Raw genomic sequence first — 18,787 nt, forward strand, 5'->3', positions numbered from 1 at the left:
CAAAAAATCTTCCATTGCATTGATAATGTAGAAATCTTTTAGAGCAACAATCGGTAATGTAGAAATCGTCAATGTTAGTGTAGATTTTACCTTATTCACAAACGATCGGTGAAGAAATTTGGAAATGCGAATCAGGAAAAATATCGACCGTCGGAAAAATGTACCAAGTTTTCTAGTAAATTCCATGAAATTGATTTGCGCCGTGTATGATTGTGAAGAGTCGACTACACGATTATTTCGAATCAGCCGGCACGCGTATTGGAAGTTGGAAGATTGCTCAATTCGAACAAGATTCTCTACTGCGTATATCTGAACGCATCCCATTTTCGCAAATCGTACGTATATTCTTGGTTTTAATACTGTCACACATAATTAATACGTAAACACGCGCGCATCTTGCAAAGTCATTTCCTCTCGTCATTAATATTCGTGCATTAACATTTCGAGAAAGTTCGGCGTGGAACGATTCCCAACACAACAGCGCCAAACTCGACCAGACTCGGTTAGGTCGTTATCGGTGTATCATCGCATCGTAGACATTGTAGAAAAAGTCTTTTGGTTTAATAATCCTTTTGTCTCTTTCGCTCGCAGAGAATGGCCGAGATAGATTTGTCTCCCGCACAGGACCGCGGCGTGTTGAAGAAAATCATCAAGGAAGGAGAAGGAGATTTGACCCCTACGAATGGTTGTAGAGTAAAGGTCCACTACAAGGGTACTCTGCTGGATGGCACCAAGTTTGATGCCAGCAGAAAGAATAAGCCATTCCACTTTAGTCTCGGAATTAACAGTGTCATTAAAGGATGGGACATTGGCGTTGCTACCATGAAGAAGGGTGAGATTGCTATGCTGACCTGTGCTCCTGAATATGCCTATGGCAAGAATGGTAGTCCACCATTGGTTCCAACTGATGCTACGTTGAAGTTTGAAGTGAGTAAATATCAATTGACACTTTGATATAATTAGAAATATCAATGTTCTTATTTACTAAAAGGCCCAAGCGAATAAATTATTATGAAGATAAAGAAAATTAGTAAGTCAAAAACCAAATATGTCATCAGTATGACATAATTATTGAAAAGTCAAAAAATTTTGAATATCTTTTACACAAAAAATATAATATTAACTTAAAAAATAGAAACAATCAATAACAATCAATAATAATTTGGTACTTTTAGTGTTAAAATAAACTACGATACTGGAATGTTTTACATAATGTATTAATTGTTTGTTTAAAAAAAGTAGTTTTTTTACAATTGTTATAAAATTCTTCAATATGATTATATGCATATGAATTAGAAATATTTTAATATATGTTGTATGTAAATATTCAATAAAATCTATATATAATATATTAATAATTAATCAGAGAACTTGATAATATATTCTAATGTTTTTCTAGATTGAATTGCTTGATTGGTTCGGAGAAGATCTATCTCCGAATAAAGATAAGAGTATTGAGAGATTCCAAATCGTTGCCGGTCAAAACTATGCTCATCCAGAGGAAGATAGTATTGTAAAAAGTTAGTATCATAATCTAACAATATAAAGTATGATGTGCTATATATTCTTTATCTAATAAATTCTTTATATATCCTTAGTACATTTGACTGGAAGATACAATGGTCAAGTATTTGAAGATAGAGATGTAGAATTTGTTCTTGGAGAAGGAGAAGTTGCAGGAATTATAGACGGTGTAGACATAGCATTGCAGCGCTTCTTGAAGAATGAGAAATCTAAGCTGCTAATTAAAAGCAAATATGCATTTAAGGAACAAGGAAATCCGGAATTTAATATTCCACCGAATGCGGACGTAGAATATGAAGTGGAATTACAGAACTTCGAGAAGGTAATGTGATTATATTGGAGCTGAATGTTTGTTTCTAATTCTGTAATTTTTAAATTACTAAATATTATTTAACAGGAGGCAAATATATGGTCAATGAAATCACCGGAAAAAATAGAACAAGCAAAGATGCAGAAAGAAAAAGGAACGAAATACTTGACTTCCGATAAAATCAATTTCGCCATTAAAATGTACCAGAAAGTTTTCAAATACTTAAATGATGCATCGAGTTTCGAGGATGATTCCAAAAAAGAGAGAGATAATCTCGTAATAGCGACTCACTTAAACCTCGCTCTATGTTACCTGAAAACCAATGAAAATATTTTGGCTAGAGACGAGTGTACTAAAGCTTTAGAACTGGATTCGCAGAATGAAAAGGCTCTGTTCAGAAGAGGACAAGCGCATCTTGGGCTCTCATCACCTGAAATTGCTATTAATGATTTCCAGAAGGTTCTAGAAGTACAACCGAAAAATACGGCCGCGTCTAAACAAATTTTAATCTGTAATTCTCTTATTAAGAAGCAATTAGCTAAAGAGAAGAAACTTTATGCGAACATGTTCGATAAGTTTGCGCAGGAAGATAAACAGGTTTGTGAAAAACAATAATGTTGAATAATGTTTTAATTGACCTTTTTCATGTGCCGAGTTTTCATATCAAGTATTGATCACAAAATTTATTATGAACATTTAGCTATTTGAAATGAAAATTATCTCTGCAATGTCTAACAAATATACTTGGATCAATTATTATCCGTGTTTCAATATTGGCAAAAATGCCGGTAGACTCTGCATTTGTCATAAATATTATGAATGATATAAAGGCTGATTATTTTAAATCAAATAAATCTTGAAAATCTTGAAAAACAATTTGTCAATGCGTTTGCGTTTGACCATAAACCGTTAGTAATCTCATAGAAGGAGGAGCAAAAACTGAAGGAACAGCCAGACGTGATGCGTGGAACTCTAGGAGAATGGGGACAGGAAGAAAGACCCGGAGGTAGAGACGCGACTGCCTTCGAGAAGGAAAATCCTAACATACTTATGCTCAACGCTAATGGTTCTGGTGAATTCAAAAACATGTAAACAATGAACTTCTCTCTTTCGTTACACTGCCCCGCGTAACTGCCGACAAATTGAGGTCTCATCAATCTTTATTTTCAGTGCCTTCTAAGTACTGCTATTTTTAACAAAAATTATATGCTATAAACTGTATATTAAAACATCAAATGTTTAATTTTAGCGTGTAGAATTCATATGAAAGTTTCTTGTACTTAATGCACTTAAACGCATCATAAGAATTATTTTAACATACTGTCTTTTAATTAAAAAAAATAGATTCAGTTTGTTAAGTTTTTAAAGATACAATTTTATTAATGCAGTATAATTGTCAAAGTTTGGCTACGCTTAGTTTAATTCTGATCTCTCATCAATGTTCAATTTCCATAAAATTATGTGCGATAGTTAAATCAATGTATTTTTCAAATTATGCCATTCCATTATAGTATAGTGCCATTTTTTTAAACTTTAATACATCAATCATCACTGTGTATATTATAGATCTAGAAAAGAGTAATGTAGATTCAGTATGTATATATATATATATATATATATATATATATATATATATATGTATATATATATATATATATATATATATATCATACACATACATATACAGTCTTTGAATGAATGCGTATGGAATCAGAAAAAAATTTGTACATCATTATAAAAGATATATATAAAATTGATTATATGCACAGTAACAAATATGTAAAAATAATCTATTAACTATATACATTTTTTTGTCACTGATTCGTAAATTATGTACAACGTCACAAAATTAGAAAACAACACATTACAACAACGCAGAATTAAATATAAGAAAATCTAACGAAAATACAATGTCATTTTGTTGTCATATCATAACAATCTCTAATCCTTTGACCTATAAGCGAAGAATTCTCAATTAAATTAGTTACATTAATTTATTTGTTATATATTTTACATGATGAACTTACGCATATTATAGTTATTTCTAGCATACAAAAGTGATTTTTTATATGTTAGATAAAATAATTTATACATATAATAAAATAATTTTATATTTCTCTTCTGTTTATATAATATCATATTTTTAAATAATGTAATATTAAAATACTTTTACAGCCAAAACTCTCTTAAGAAACATGTAACTCTTTAAATATGTTGCACTTTAATACACGTCACACTTCAGATTTTTTTTAAAAATATTCATAAGAAATTATATTGCTTCAATTTGATTCTATTATTTTTGATTGATTCACAAAATTAACTGTTGATTAGAATATAAAATGGGAACTGTCCATCTTTGACATTTTAATAGACTTTGACATTTTAATAGACTTTAACTCGTTCTTATATTGATACAATTGATATCCAATAATAGTGGTATAAAAATATGCGATATGCACGAAAAATTGTTGAATTATATAATTTAGTAAATTAATTCAGAGAATTTAATTAATAATAACATAATATCAATGTTATAATTTCGCATTTCACAATATAAATGTAATGTTGTACGTAACATACATTGTTTAATATAATATTAGAGGGATAGGGCTTTCGGATAAATAAATACATATATTATTTATCCGTTTCATTGAATATAAAATAATTATACATAATATTGATGTTATTATTATTAATTGATGTTTACTAGCTTTAAATAATTTTTAATAGATTTGAGAATGTTTTGTCAAATAAAATTTTTGGTAAAACTTTAATGACAATGTAAAATTAAAATTTAATGATAATGACAAGCATTTTGAAGTGATCGTTTAAGTAAATACTTTATTTAAAGATTTAGCCTGCTTAATTATCTAGATGTGTCGTCTAGACCTTCTGATAAGTTATCTGTAGTATTATTATACATTAAGCGTACACACACGTTTATGTCCCCAGAGACGGCTTTATGATCTTTCAAGCCATCGCAAAGATCAGGATTTTGCGCAATACGACCATCGGCTGGCGTTCATCCAGAGTGATAAAAATCCGGATTGAACGCTGACTTTTCAGTTGCCTCGCGATTTCCATAAAAAGTAGCAACTCGATAGAAATCGACAGTTCATAAATCTCGTCGGAAACGTTCGCGATTAACGTTATAATTAATGTTTCATAACATTTTTTGAAGCACGGCGGGATTCCTTTGATGAATTATTTTCGTCACACGGAAAATAACTAAAAATTTAGCTAGATATAAATCTGAAAATAATTCTATTGAATTATCAAAATACTTATGTAGGACGCTCGAATTGGTTGCTAGAATATCAAAACTTTTTGCAGCATTTCTCATCATAGTTGAAATTCTTACAAGATATTTTGATGATCTAACAAATTAATTTTTAGAACTATCTAATTAAATGTTTAAATATTTAAGAAACATTTTGTCAGGATATGAACCTGCAATATAAATTTTGACAAGCGGACGTCCTTTGATTTTTTAACACATTCTTTTTTCAAATACATCCTCTGAGTATATATTGCAGAATAAGTAATCAAACGACTCTCAAAGCACCCGCAGACCGCACCGCCCTGGTTCGATAAGGGGGGAGAGAGAGAGAGAGGGACAAAAATAGCTCTCTGTCTTCCTCGCACAAACGGCGTATCAAATGTGTCATGCCTGGGTGTACCAGCCAGTGGAAGAACGTCCGCGGTCACGGGTTCTCCGTTCTCCCCAGTTCGGTATTCTCACTTCTCAGTACGTAGCAATCAGTGAGCGAGGTCGAATAGTCTTCTGTTAAAAGTATAAAGACCACCGAGGGTGATTCCGCACCGCCGCGATGCCGAATATAATAAATGACATAAAGTTGGACTTTAAAGATGTGCTGCTACGCCCGAAACGGAGCACGCTGAAAAGCCGATCGGACGTAAGTATCGCCGTTTTTATATAATTTGGTATACATATAAGTCAGAATCGCGTTCTTCGTGTCGCGTCGGGAATAATTGCACGCGTTTTCAGCGAAAGAAGAGAGTTAAGGAAAAAAAAAAGAGACATTATTGCGCAATATCGCAAGTCGTATATATCCGCCGAGTATATTTTCGGAAACGAATATGTTTGATTTTAAATTCGATCGTTCGAATTGCACGCGTGTATAATAAATTACAGGCCGCCGTCGTCGGCTCAATTATGTGTCCTGCAGAATTAACGTTCGCACGATCGCTTCAAGTCCCGAATTTAAAGCTCCCGAATTTATGGTCCCTCAGTCGTAAATTTTTTCTATTGATTTAATTCTTGCTACTTCCTGTACTCCGGATTGATTTCATTGTTTAAATTTATATTGACTGACCCTGCGTCCTGCATATTTTTATGAGAAAATTAACATAAACTGAAGCTTAACAAAAATTATTGTTGTATTTTTTTTAATAATGTTATAATTTTTGTTATAATGAAATTATTAATATTCGCATGTATGTTATATTAAATCTTTCAATTTTATTTATTTGATACATATATATATATATATATATTTCTGTCCTATGCCAGTATTAATAAAATAGTTTGTATTATTTTTATATATCTTTATATAGGTGTATAAAGATATTAATTATAAATATTAAGAAAGATAAAATAATTAATAAAATTTTGTGTGTGTTAAATATGCTGTCCTTTGATACTTAAATATCTTGTTTCTAAAATCTTTGTATTGTTAAAAATAAATTTATTTTTTAAATAAAAATCTCTGATCTTCTGACTGTTATTTCAGGTAGACCTTTTCAGAGAAATCACATTTCGCAATTCTAAACAAACATACAGAGGAATCCCCGTGATGGCTTCTAATATGGATACAATTGGAACGTTTGAAATGGCAAAAGCTCTCTCAAAGGTAAAATAATTTAACAATCCATTTCGGAATAAATTGAAAAATTTTTCAATAGACTCTTTCTACCTACATCTGCATATATATTTGCATACGTTAAATAAATATAAATTAAAAACTATTGTATATATAACATTATTAATATATTCATGAAACCATGCAAGTAAAATTGTTTGAATATACGTATCATGGATCGCCCTACTTATTATGCACATTTTTTTAGCATGGTCTTTTTACTACGGTTCATAAATATTATACCGCAGACGAATGGAAAGACTTTATCGCGTTAAATCCTGATTGCGCAAAGAATGTAGCAGCAACTTCAGGAACAGGAAAAGAAGATTATGAACGGCTTTCAAGCATTTTAGAAGTTGTGCCAGAATTATCATTCATATGTTTAGATGTTGCAAACGGATATTCACAACATTTCGTAGAGTATGTGAGAAAAGTAAGAGCGCGATATCCGAATCATACTATAATTGTAAGTATAATTGAATATCTCATTATTTTTACATGGTGTCTCAAATTTAAATTGCCAAACTTCGGGAACGATAGGAAATTGATATGAACTAAGAAAATAGATCTTTGAAAATATGTTTGTTTTTGCTTCGTTTTGAAGAAAATCGCAAAAAAACAAATCGTAATTTTCAAAATATTATTGTTTTCGAAACGGAATATTATTGTTTTCGATTTCAGCGATAATGTTTCAGAGGCAGTACGAAAGTACGGACGCTGATTTCCAAGCAAGAGTGCCGGATCAGCAAGTCATTATGTTCACTAAATCAATGTTTGGCAATACGAGCTGATCGTACAAAATGCAATGCGTGCAAAAGGTCAACATTTTGGACTATATCTGCATTAAACAAGTAACAACGGAAATAAATAAGTATGAATAAATAACTAACAAATAGGTACAAACTACGTACAATGAAAACTACGTTTATCTTTTTTTCTTCGAAACGAAGCAAAAACGAGCACATCTCTAAAGGACTTTTCCTCTTAATTTGATCTCTTACACACACCTGTTCTTTTTAACTGAACTTTTACACCAGTTCATCTTTCTTCCTTTTTTCTTTAGGAGGAGAGAAGAAAGATGAACTGATGCAAAAGTTCAATTAAAAAGAACAGGCCTATATAATGTTTCGCTATTTGAATTCGAGATACCCTGTATAGGTTCAATTATTTAAACGCCAATGCATATTTTGTACTTAAACAAAAAGATTAATTGCTGCCACTACAGGCAGGAAATGTTGTAACAGGAGAAATGGTGGAAGAACTGATACTCTCAGGAGCGGACATAATTAAAGTAGGAATTGGTCCAGGTTCCGTGTGTACAACGCGGATGAAAACTGGTGTTGGTTATCCACAATTGAGCGCCGTAATTGAATGCGCGGATGCGGCGCATGGTTTGAAAGGCCATATTATTGCCGTAAATATTTTACTATATTCTGTATCACAAATAGCACAAATAATCGTTGAAAGGTCTCGCTTTTATGTTTATGTTTACTGATTGATGTTTATTGTTCAGGATGGTGGATGTACCTGCCCTGGAGATTTAGCGAAAGCGTTCGGTGGTGGCGCAGACTTTGTCATGGCAGGTGGAATATTTGCAGGTCACGATGAATGTGGGGGCGAAGTTATAGAAAAGAATGGAAAGAAGTTCAAACTTTTTTATGGAATGTCCTCCAATACAGCTATGCTGAAGCACGTTGGTGGTGTTGCAGACTACAGGTGAGACAACAAGTTATAACGCAAACAAGTATGTGCGTTGAGATAATTAATAGAAAATCATCCGTTCTTATTTCAATGCGTAGATCTTCGGAAGGGAAAACTGTTGAAGTGCCTTACAAGGGTTTAGTCGAAAACACTGTGCTGGATATACTAGGCGGCTTAAGATCCGCCTGCACTTATATAGGAGCTCAACGTTTGCGCGAATTACCACGGCGAGCGACGTTTATACGCTGCACGCAACAATTAAATCCCTTGTACGGACCACCCCCAGTAATATAAAGATTATAATTATTAAATTGTGCTCCTTAGTAAAAGGCTTAGGAAAAAGATGTTTAACGCCAATATTTGATCGTGTATTATTTGCTGGCAAATAATGTTTATATATGACGAAAATACAATCTTGTAAAATGTTTATCACTATATCGTGTAATGATGTTTAAGTATTACGAATTAATTATGCTCAAATGAAAAAGCGTTATACAATACGTTATACACTTTCATGCACAAATAAAGAATTCCGTTACATTAAGCCGTCGTTTCATATCATTGAAGATATTCTGTTATTGAATAATCAATCATATATTATTATGTATCAATATTTCCTACAGCCATAAATTGAGATGCTTTAATTATCCTTAATTATACATTTCATATTTAAAACAACGAATGAGTAATGCTGGCTTATATGTGTCATTGTTCTTTTTATTATGAATATGCACATGTGTATTTTACAATCCTTATATGAAATGTGCACTGTACTATAGTAAACTCTACTTTCGATTTAGTATTTTACAGAAATATTTATAAGTAAAAATTTTTCATACGTATTTACTATTTGCTTCTCTTGATCAGAGAAACTGGAAAGTTTTCTGCGCCTGTCCCTGAAACATTCGCCAATATTAATTAATTATGTGCACAAAGTATAAAATATAACAGAAAAATATTTTAACTGATAAAAGAAATTTATAGTACATAAAAAGAAAGAGAAATATTATTGTGCTGTTATAATAAAACAAAAACATAATTCACGAGGTTGTAAATACTGATACTAGAGGTTTGACAATATAATTGATTAAAATACTTGCCAGTAATGTATATGGAGCGAACAATCGCCCTATTTATATTCTATCAGATTTTCTATATTATAATCGCAATAAATAAATTTCGTATAAGATATTTGAAACTTGTACATAAATAATCCCTCGAATATAATTAAACCTAATCTATGATCCATGAGAAAAGTTCCTCTTTTTTTACTTATAATACATTTCTTATTACATTATATTTTACCATTCTAATTTTATTTAATAATTAATATCTGTGCAAAGTAATATTAAAAATATTATGAAATAATATTTTTAATATTACGTAAAAAATTTACAACGAAAAATTTTCATATTGTGAAAGAAGAGATATTTACGAAAATTACTCGATTATGCATTATATTTATAAAATGTAATGTCTAAATAATGTAAAGAAAAAATCATGTAATTATATATATTTTTCGTGTGATACCTTATTCAAAACATTTTTCAAGTAATGTATGTAATAAATGTATTATAAATATTTTTTAATTAAATTATAAATATAATTGAAATAATGCCACAAAATGTACTAAATGAAAACATAAATTGTTTTATTAACAAATATTAATGCGTGGAAGATATATATAAATACTAACATAAAAAAAGTATTACTACATGTCTAGATACATACTTCCTATGTTACATCAAACACATAAGTAACAAAGCCAAATATAAATTTATGTAAATTTATATAAATTTACATAAATTTATATTAATTTTGAAATAATATCCTTTTCATCTTAAGAGAAATGACAAATTTTTTCAAATTATCTTCTAAAAGTAATTCATGCTTCTTGAAATAATATAATTGTATAAACATAAACATATAAATTTTGTGTGGAATCATATTTTTTTTTAAATGTGTAATTTTTTTTTAACATTACAATCAAACTGTAGTTGAAACCATAAATTGATTTTTTTAACAGTTCGTTATATTGCATTAAGCTAATGAAAATAGTAATATGTAATTATTTATTCCTACCTAACTTTCAATTGTAATAAAATTACTTAACAAAATACTAAGATTTTTATTAACTTTCTTTTTGACCGAAAAATGAATATAGATATGTGTTTTTAAGTTCATTATAGATGCTTTACTATTTACGAATATATTTAGAAAGATTATTGGATATTAGACATATTTCAAATTTTATCTCTTTTTAATCAGTATAGTTAATGTATTATTTTATACACATTGTTTCAAATATTGCATATTATAGACGAGAAATATTAAGACAAGATCAAAAAGTACAATAATTGCATTAATAAGGAAGCACATTGATATATTACATATAATGGAATAAAGTTTCTAATTGCGTTAAAATAAAATTAATCTTTTATTAATGGTAAATCAATTTTACTTCAATACAATCTTAATTGTAAACTTTATTTCATTTAGTATGAAAAATAAAGACTATTAAAAGAAATTGTATCTGATAAAATTTTTGTCAATCAAATTTACCAAAAAATGTATACTTCGGATAAAAAGCTTCCAACCTGAATGGATATATTCTGTATCCATTTATATAAATTAGTTGAAACACGTAATAAAAAGATATACAAAAATTTGAAATATTTTACATATGACTAGTTAAGTCTTTTGATACTTAATTATCGGAAATGAAAAGCCAATATATTTCGTTATGTATATCGTATAAAAGCACATATAATACTGGCTAAGCAATATTTAGAATATTGTTAGTAAATTATATTTCATATTATGAGTTATGTATATCCCGTTCGATTAATCTCTGGTTCGCAGGTCCTGATTCCTTTGTATACATGTAGATTAATGCTGAATGAAACATTTTAAACTGTAGATGTCCCATGCCATGACTTATTGTAGGACGGGTAAACCTCTCTAATTGGCTGCTCCAAATATCTAAAAATAGTATTGGTGTTTCACGAGAAAGCAAACGAAAAACCAAAGTAACATTGTATTTAACACAAGTGCAATAGAACATATGCATATATAAATGTCATATTATGCATTTTTCGTATACATAGTAGAAGAACTTTCATGGGGGTAATGAAACACATGGCAGCTGTATCAATTATAGCATTTCGTATAGTCAAGAGTTTTATAGTTATAATAAAACACGAGTGTTTCAGGTAAATAAGTGTCTTATCAAGATATATGTAATAATCTATTATAGTAATATATCGTTTATAACAACGCATTTTTCTAAAGATATAGTTTAACAAGTTTAATGAAAGAGAGAATAAGAGATAGATAGATAGATAGATAGATAGATAGATAGATAGATAGATAGATAGATAGATGATAGATAGACAGATAAAGAGATAGATAGAGAAAGAGAGAAAGAGAGAGGATGGCAATAAAATGGTACAGATGTCGATCCCTCGTTCCACTTTCTGACCGCTGCTTCACCTGCCAGCTTCAACTTATATTACAATAATACATGTTATGGAACAAAAATACATACAATATGATAAGTAAAACACAGATATCATATTGATACTATTTATAATATTAATTTCAATTAACTTCTCTTGTTCGATACTTTTTGTTACTTAAACTTAGAACGATGGATATCCTATAGTATATATATATATATATATATATATGTACGTGTATATATATAAAAAACACAAGACGTTTTATAGTATAAACAGAATATAATCGATTCTCATGACATTCTCAAAGATATATGAAGATTATGAAGCAGTCAACTAGTTATGATAAAAGTATATATGGAGATATAGCAGGTATTAACCGCATCTGGATGGAAAGCTATCTGAAAACTATCTGAAATAAACAAATAATTATGGTAAAAAGAGATAATCCATATACACAAGAAACAGATTTTATTTCAAAGGTGTAAAATATATCGTTATACAAATCATCATTTGAACCGTGAAATTATCATATATTTTATGTTTTGTAAAAGTTTAATTCAAATTCCCTGAAAGAGGTTCAATGAATATCAGTAGATAACATTTCCTTATTCTTACACCATTGATTTATAATATATTGGAATATCAAACCAATATAAAGATGAGTATCAAAATAATATAACTAAAGGTAAATAAATAATTTAACCATTAAGTAACTATTAAATAATCAAATTTTCAATAGAGTAATAGACTGCATACAAACAAAATAAAAATTATGACTTCTTGATGTTGGATTTATATATTTTATCAATATGTAACAAAACACTCAAATTTATATCAGTTTAATATAACAACAAGAAACATTTAGAAAATTATATGAACCATAATCATTATTTTTTAGTTTTTCATTTAACAGTTATCACTATTAAACAAAGATTTTTATTTACTGTATGAAATAAACTTTTTTTTACAAAAACCTATTTGTCAAATAAAGATAAATTAAATTGTAATAATTAACTTGATCTATAATATATCCTTAAAATTGTATGCTTCATACAATTTTCTGAACGCCTATTGTGTGTGTGTGTGTGTGTGTGTGTGTGTGTGTGTGTGTGTGTGTATCGTATTAAGATTTACTTACAGCTTGCCTTTTTTTCAAATGGAAGTTTAATTCTCAGAAGTGGACTGTGTATATGGATAATTCTGATATCCTGTTGGAAAAGATGGGTTTTGCTGTCCCGTCTGTGGTTGAGAATTGGATCCAGTATTCGCTGCGTAATAACCAGTTGGCGCAGAACCAGCGTTCATCGTTGGATAACTTCCGTAAGCTTGAGGGAATGCATTAGGCGTGGTACCTGGTGGACCAGCCGATTGTCCCTGAAGAGTCTGCATTTGTTGCTGGGCCATTTGGTTTCCTTGCATTCCGAGCTGCAATAATATTACATATGATATCACAATATAAAAAAATACAACATATTAAAGTACAACAATGAATATTATATTTTAAGGAAAATACCTTGCCCGCCTTCATTTGAGCTTCTATCGCTTCCGCTTCTTTTATTTTACCGATGCTTCTGTAATATTCTGCCCATTGTACGCTATAATCAGCTTGACCGCCATTTTGTGCAGCACCTGTCTGCTGTTGTTGCTGCGCCTGTTGTTGTGGCTGTTGATTTGGCCCAGCGGTACCCGTTGTTGTCGGATTAGACTGGTTTTGTGAATTGCCTAAAATATTTTAATAACATTGTATTTAAAAATATTTTAATATTTTAGAAAATATTTTAATGTTTGGTAAAATTTGGGCAAAAAATTATGCTACATCTGTCAACAAAGATTTTCTTTACAATATAACATTGTAAACATGTTTACCTCCTTGCTGATTATGATCTTGCTTTCCTTGTTTTGCTTGTTGTTCGATCATATCTGCTTCTCTATGCATGCCTAATGACCGATAATACTCTGCCCATTGAGCGCTATAGTCAGGCTGACCAGTCTGTGGATTGACTTGTACAGGAGCTTGATTAGGATTGTCTGTAAGAGTAAATGTATCGCGTAATAGATGTAACACTTACCTCCTTGCATGCTATAAGGAATCATAAAACCATACATACTTCCATCAGTGGATTGTGGTTGGTTTGGCCATGCTTGATATCCTGTATTCCAATTTGGATTGTATCCCACTGCTCCTTGTGCTGCAGTATATGAAGAACCAGCTGGACCCTTTAAATAATAAATAAAATATTACCGAAAAAAATATCTTATGTTAAGAGATATATGTATAACTAAATGTACCATGCCCAGCTTTTCGCTAAATATTCTCTTTGCATGCTCGACTTGTTCAGGGTTTCCTCGAATAATGAAAATCTTTTCATTCTCATTACTTTGATTCCTTCTATCTAATTCACAATGTGCTCCTGTCTGTTGATTTATTTGTTTAATAGTCTCACCACCTAGAATAAATAAAAATTTTAATGCATGATAACGTATAAGAAGAGAACATTACATATATTACATTATGTACATTTATTAAATGTAATTCAGAATAAAATAAGCAAGATTTTTTTAAATCTTTAAGATTGGAGGTTTTAATAATATATAACTCTATAATTAACACATATACTGAATAAAATAAACCTTTGCCAATTATAATGCCACATTTGGAAGAAGGAACGGTAAACGTTGTTTCAATTTTATCTTGCATAGGGCCGCCTTGTCGTCTATCCCAAGTTCCGTATTCATTTGGATTACGATTGCCGCCAAAACCATTACCTCTCGGGCCGCTGCCTCTGCCTCCCATATTATTTCTACCATCATCTCTCCTCTGAAAATAAAGAATAACATATTCTATACTTAAAAATTGAATGAGGAGAATTGGTTATAATGTTATGCTATTAGCTTGTATATAGACGTATGCATTCTAACAAATTCATAAATATATAAAATTTATTTACCATGACACTATCAATCAATTCCTGAATTCGTTGACGAGCCTGTTCAACGGCTTGATGCTTCCCTGACAATAAACATTTTCTATCGCCAGGGCCCTCTTCTCTTCCTTGTTGGAACTGAACTTTAGCTCCGCTTTCCGCTTGTATCTTTTTTATCATATCTCCGCCTTTACCAATAACGACACCAACTGCGGCTCTTGGAACGAGTACCTATATTATATGATAATTTTATAAATTTTAAGAATAAAAAGATGCATCACTCAATTTCTTTTTCTCTCTACGGTTAAATTCTCAGCCAATAAACATTTTTAATTACATTCACTTGTAACATAATAAAAATCATTATTAACCTCTACTCCATCACTATTTGCAGGACCGTGATTAAAACCACTATCATTAGAATAATTTCCCGTTCTATCAGTAGCACCTCTTCCTCCTCTATGAAACATTTGTATTTCTTTTTCAGCTATTAATTCATAGACTAATTGCTTTGCATATTCAACTTTTTGAGGATCTCCTGTTATTCTACAAAAAGATATCAGCTTTAAATAATTATGCCATATTGTCCTCATAGATCAAGTTAAAAGAGATAATTATTTGTATATGCAAAAAAAATATTTGTGTATTTTACCTTAAAGGTTTTTCTTGTTCTTGAGATGGCCCTTCCTGAATAACAACCATTTTAGCTCCAGATTTTTCTTGAAGTTGTTTTATGGTTTCTCCTCCTTTGCCGATTATCAAACCGACTTTAGGACCTGGAATCATTATCTCAACAAATCCTGGATGTCCCATCATTCCGCTACCGCTACCACTCATATTCATATCACCGATTCCCTCACTTCTACTTCTTTGATTTACTATTGATAACACAAGTTCCTTTGCTCGACTGAAACACATAAAATACCAAAGTACAATATTTTTTCAACTAAACTGTTTTACATGTGTCAAAAGATTTAATCAACAACAATAAAATTTGTTTGCAACACATAAATATGCACTAATATCTATTACGGATCAAAATTATATATCACATTTGTAATATATAGTTCTCTTTTCTAATGACCAATATCTTCAAAAGGTATAATAAAAGGTTTCAAAAATTTTATATCAAAATGCCATATATAGGTATTAAAATGCCATATATAAATTTAAACAGTTTCAAATAAATAAATAAAATTTTCTTCATGTTGTGATTAACACGTCCCCATGCATATCCTATCCTCCTTCCTTCCTTTTTCTCTCTCCATATCCTATTAAAAGCAAAAAACTATTAGTAAATACAAAATTATTAAATTAAAAGATCAACTCATTAATCAATTTTCAATGGTCAGAAATTCTGAAGCTTATAGAAAGTCAAGTATTGAACCCGCTATTGGCATCCAGGAGCTAAATAAATTCTGTAAAACATTTCATAATTTCAATATGCGAAAGCATATGTCTTATATTTGTAAAATGCATGTTAGGATGAAATTGTAGCGTATAAAATATACTGACATACACAAGCTGTTATTAAAATTGTATCTCAATTACACTAATAATAGGATCATAAAGCATTGTGCAATATTTATACATTGTCATAACATCGCAGTTTGATATAAAACAATTTTTCAGTCATTTTGGGGGAGTGACAAGATGGGAGTGTGGTGAAAACATTTACACTTAAATAAATTAGAATGTAAAATGTCCCTATATAAATTTAAGGAGGATAGCAGATTTGCTTGGCTGATTTACAATTAATTTTGGAAAGTATTTTTCACCCAGAATCTATAAACATAGAACTTGAACTGACAATCATATCCCATTTCAATAAAATATAAAATAATTGCATTCAAAGTCAACAGACAAAAGTAAATTCATTATCATTCATTGTGTGGTAAATTCTTATCATTCATCGTGATATAAAGTTATGGTATTGCATTGCATACAAAATAGTTATAAAATTAACGAAATAAGAAGGGAAAACAAGTTACTTGACAGCTTCTCGTGAACCAGTTAGCGTGCAAACACGCTCAGGTAGCCCACCGCTTTCTGGTGCCATTTGAATCTTACATCCTGTTTCAGTTTGCAATCTTGTTATCTGTTCTCCACCTCTGCCAATTACTGTAAATATATTATTATTACTTAAACGTAATTACATATCTAATGCTCCTATTATTACATTTCAATTACTAATCGATACAACAAAAACAATACACATAACTATTCTAAAACGCAACAAGTATTTTCTAGATTAATGTTAAGACAATAATAATACTTAAGCTATTAAATTTATATGGTAATATTATCATATAATGTCATATAAATAATAAACTGAAGATATCATAACATAGTATGCTCTTAAATAAGATATCATAACATAGTTATGCTCTTAAATAAGAACAGATTTAATGTAACATATTATAGAATATTCATACATAGAATACCAGTAATCTCTTCCATAATTTTACTTACTTAAACCAACCATTTTGTCTGGAACTCTGATATCTTCATTACACATACTACATAATGGATTGGAAGAAGGCGGTCTGGCTCCTTGACCACTTGAATCTCCAATGGAATTACCTGCAGGTCCTCCACGAATACCTATTAAAGGATCTGCTACTAACGATGCCATTTTCTTTGCTTCTGGCTCTAAAAATACAAAACATAATGCAATGTTAATACAGAATATAAACGAATCTGAAAAATTTGTTAACCTTCACTAATAAAGATCTATAGAAGAGATCAATATATTTTTAAATACAATGTATTACCTGAACTATCTTCAAGAGGACGTTTTAACTTGGAATCCTGATTATTTTGCGCACCACCAGGATTTATCTTCGCAGCAATCTGGAAAGATTAATCAAAGGTATAAATTTAGAATAGAATGCTTTACTTTCTAAACTGAATTATTATATACTTCTGTATAAATATTTCAGTTAAATGAAATATTTACAAATATTATATTATACAAACATTATAATATCCTCAGACGAGCCAAATTGGTTATCACTACAAAAAAAAAAAGAAAACTGAACGAAATATTATAAACGAATCCTATTCTGATATTAAGAGATTTATAAATATGGGTTCAATCTAGCCAGACTTGTATATCGCAGAAATTTTCCCAAAATCGGTTCACTGTGTATAAAATAAAGTAATTCGAGAAATAACTGTCGCGTCGGAACGGCCGCGAATTGCCGCGAGGATTCGAGGAAGTGACGCTCAACTCGCGTGTAGACGCACACGACTGATACGATGCCGTCCGCCGTCGTCGACGTGTCCATCGCAGAATCGTAATTACCTGCTTGGCGCGTTGGAGTGCCGCTGCGAACGCGGTGCTTTGACTGAAGTTCTGAGGCGGAGCGACCGCTGAGTAGTCACTCATGTTGGTGCATGAAGTTATTGGGACGGGTTGAGGAATCTAGTTAACGTTGTTGGTGCTGGTTCAATCACCGGCTGTCCCAACGATCCGTCTCACTGTTGCGAACGGTAACGCGATGGAACAAAAACGGTCTGCAGACGCAAGAAATACCACTTTTATGGAACGTACGACGCCGTACGCGAAGAAAAGACAAGTTTGTTCACTTTACGACAGTCGCGAGTGAAAGAACCGTACTTTCACGGGGGAACACAGGGGAACGACACAGCGCAAGCGTCCGCCGTTGGGTGCGCGGTCTTTTTAGTATGGAAACTTGCGAAAACCTGCGCCCTCATCACGATTCGTCGATAATTAGAGACGCGAGATCACGTGGTGCAATGCTACCGAGAATGGTCAAGATTGGCTGCGTTCAGAAATATCACTTTAGTCCTCCTCGCACATCATTTTATTCTTGTTATTTATCCAATTTTAAACAAGGATAAGATGATGCACAGAGATACCCAAGTGATATTTCCGAACGCAGCCCAATTGTTGTAAAATTCTTTAATATGATTTGTCTTGCTCTTAATTCCTCACTGGATCTAAATGCATAAATTAAT

At 30.9% G+C, this 18,787-nt stretch overlaps 3 protein-coding genes across 12 annotated transcripts; 2 read left to right on the plus strand and 1 right to left on the minus strand.

Moving 5' to 3' along the window:
* Nucleotides 1–131: 131 nt before the first annotated feature.
* On the plus strand, nt 132–3,745 carry Fkbp59 (FK506-binding protein 59kD). Of its 2 annotated transcripts, none has more exons than XM_011059114.2 (6): nt 132–335; nt 592–927; nt 1,400–1,520; nt 1,599–1,846; nt 1,922–2,431; nt 2,748–2,886. In XM_011059114.2, exons 1-6 carry the CDS (start codon nt 207–209, stop codon nt 2,748–2,750), a joined length of 1,347 nt encoding a protein of 448 aa, XP_011057416.1. In that variant the 5' UTR covers nt 132–206; the 3' UTR covers nt 2,751–2,886. The 2 variants fall into 2 exon arrangements, with proteins under 2 accessions (XP_011057416.1, XP_011057415.1); XM_011059113.2 differs by having other exon boundaries at nt 136–335; nt 2,759–3,745.
* Nucleotides 3,746–5,277: 1,532 nt separating this feature from the next.
* Nucleotides 5,278–8,962, plus strand: LOC105147829 (GMP reductase 1). Its single transcript, XM_011059115.2, has 6 exons — nt 5,278–5,751; nt 6,589–6,708; nt 6,926–7,183; nt 7,943–8,131; nt 8,231–8,433; nt 8,517–8,962. The coding sequence occupies exons 1-6, from the start codon at nt 5,665–5,667 to the stop codon at nt 8,710–8,712; spliced, it is 1,053 nt and encodes a 350-aa protein (XP_011057417.1). The 5' UTR covers nt 5,278–5,664; the 3' UTR covers nt 8,713–8,962.
* Nucleotides 8,963–9,114: 152 nt separating this feature from the next.
* On the minus strand, nt 9,115–18,491 carry Psi (P-element somatic inhibitor). 9 transcript variants are annotated; one of them, XM_011059123.2, is made up of 14 exons: nt 18,111–18,491; nt 17,578–17,656; nt 17,276–17,455; nt 16,795–16,924; nt 15,456–15,710; nt 15,175–15,349; nt 14,828–15,034; nt 14,511–14,697; nt 14,169–14,326; nt 13,988–14,096; nt 13,746–13,907; nt 13,393–13,601; nt 13,025–13,304; nt 9,115–9,314 (listed from the first exon to the last, which is right to left on the minus strand). In XM_011059123.2, exons 1-13 carry the CDS (start codon nt 18,192–18,194, stop codon nt 13,044–13,046), a joined length of 2,196 nt encoding a protein of 731 aa, XP_011057425.1. In that variant the 5' UTR covers nt 18,195–18,491; the 3' UTR covers nt 9,115–9,314; nt 13,025–13,043. The 9 variants fall into 9 exon arrangements, with proteins under 9 accessions (XP_011057425.1, XP_011057421.1, XP_011057424.1 ...); XM_011059119.2 differs by having other exon boundaries at nt 13,018–13,304; XM_011059122.2 differs by lacking the exon at nt 9,115–9,314 and adding an exon at nt 10,046–11,400.
* Between the last annotated feature and the right edge of the window lie 296 nt (nt 18,492–18,787).

This window comes from Acromyrmex echinatior, chromosome 19 (assembly GCF_024713525.1).
Source record: "Acromyrmex echinatior isolate Ae372 chromosome 19, ASM2471352v2, whole genome shotgun sequence".
NCBI classification, from domain to species: Eukaryota; Metazoa; Arthropoda; class Insecta; order Hymenoptera; family Formicidae; genus Acromyrmex; species Acromyrmex echinatior.

What these genes read in the sequence shown, in the direction of transcription:
- Fkbp59 (XM_011059113.2), top strand. Translation starts at nt 207, where the DNA reads ATGATTGTGAAGAGTCGACTACACGATTATTTCGAATCAGCCGGCACG. An exon ending in GGAAGATAGTATTGTAAAAA is followed by an intron (nt 1,521 to 1,598) that starts GTTAGTATCATA and finishes ATATATCCTTAG; the next exon opens with TACATTTGACTGGAAGATAC. An exon ending in TTGCGCAGGAAGATAAACAG is followed by an intron (nt 2,432 to 2,758) that starts GTTTGTGAAAAA and finishes GTAATCTCATAG; the next exon opens with AAGGAGGAGCAAAAACTGAA.
- LOC105147829 (XM_011059115.2), top strand. Translation starts at nt 5,665, where the DNA reads ATGCCGAATATAATAAATGACATAAAGTTGGACTTTAAAGATGTGCTG. An exon ending in ATCCGAATCATACTATAATT is followed by an intron (nt 7,184 to 7,942) that starts GTAAGTATAATT and finishes CTGCCACTACAG; the next exon opens with GCAGGAAATGTTGTAACAGG. An exon ending in TGAAAGGCCATATTATTGCC is followed by an intron (nt 8,132 to 8,230) that starts GTAAATATTTTA and finishes TTTATTGTTCAG; the next exon opens with GATGGTGGATGTACCTGCCC.
- Psi (XM_011059123.2), bottom strand. Translation starts at nt 18,194, where the DNA reads ATGAGTGACTACTCAGCGGTCGCTCCGCCTCAGAACTTCAGTCAAAGC. An exon ending in TCCTCTTGAAGATAGTTCAG is followed by an intron (nt 17,456 to 17,577) that starts GTAATACATTGT and finishes TTGTATTTTTAG; the next exon opens with AGCCAGAAGCAAAGAAAATG. An exon ending in CTCAAATGAAGGCGGGCAAG is followed by an intron (nt 13,305 to 13,392) that starts GTATTTTCCTTA and finishes ATATTATTGCAG; the next exon opens with CTCGGAATGCAAGGAAACCA.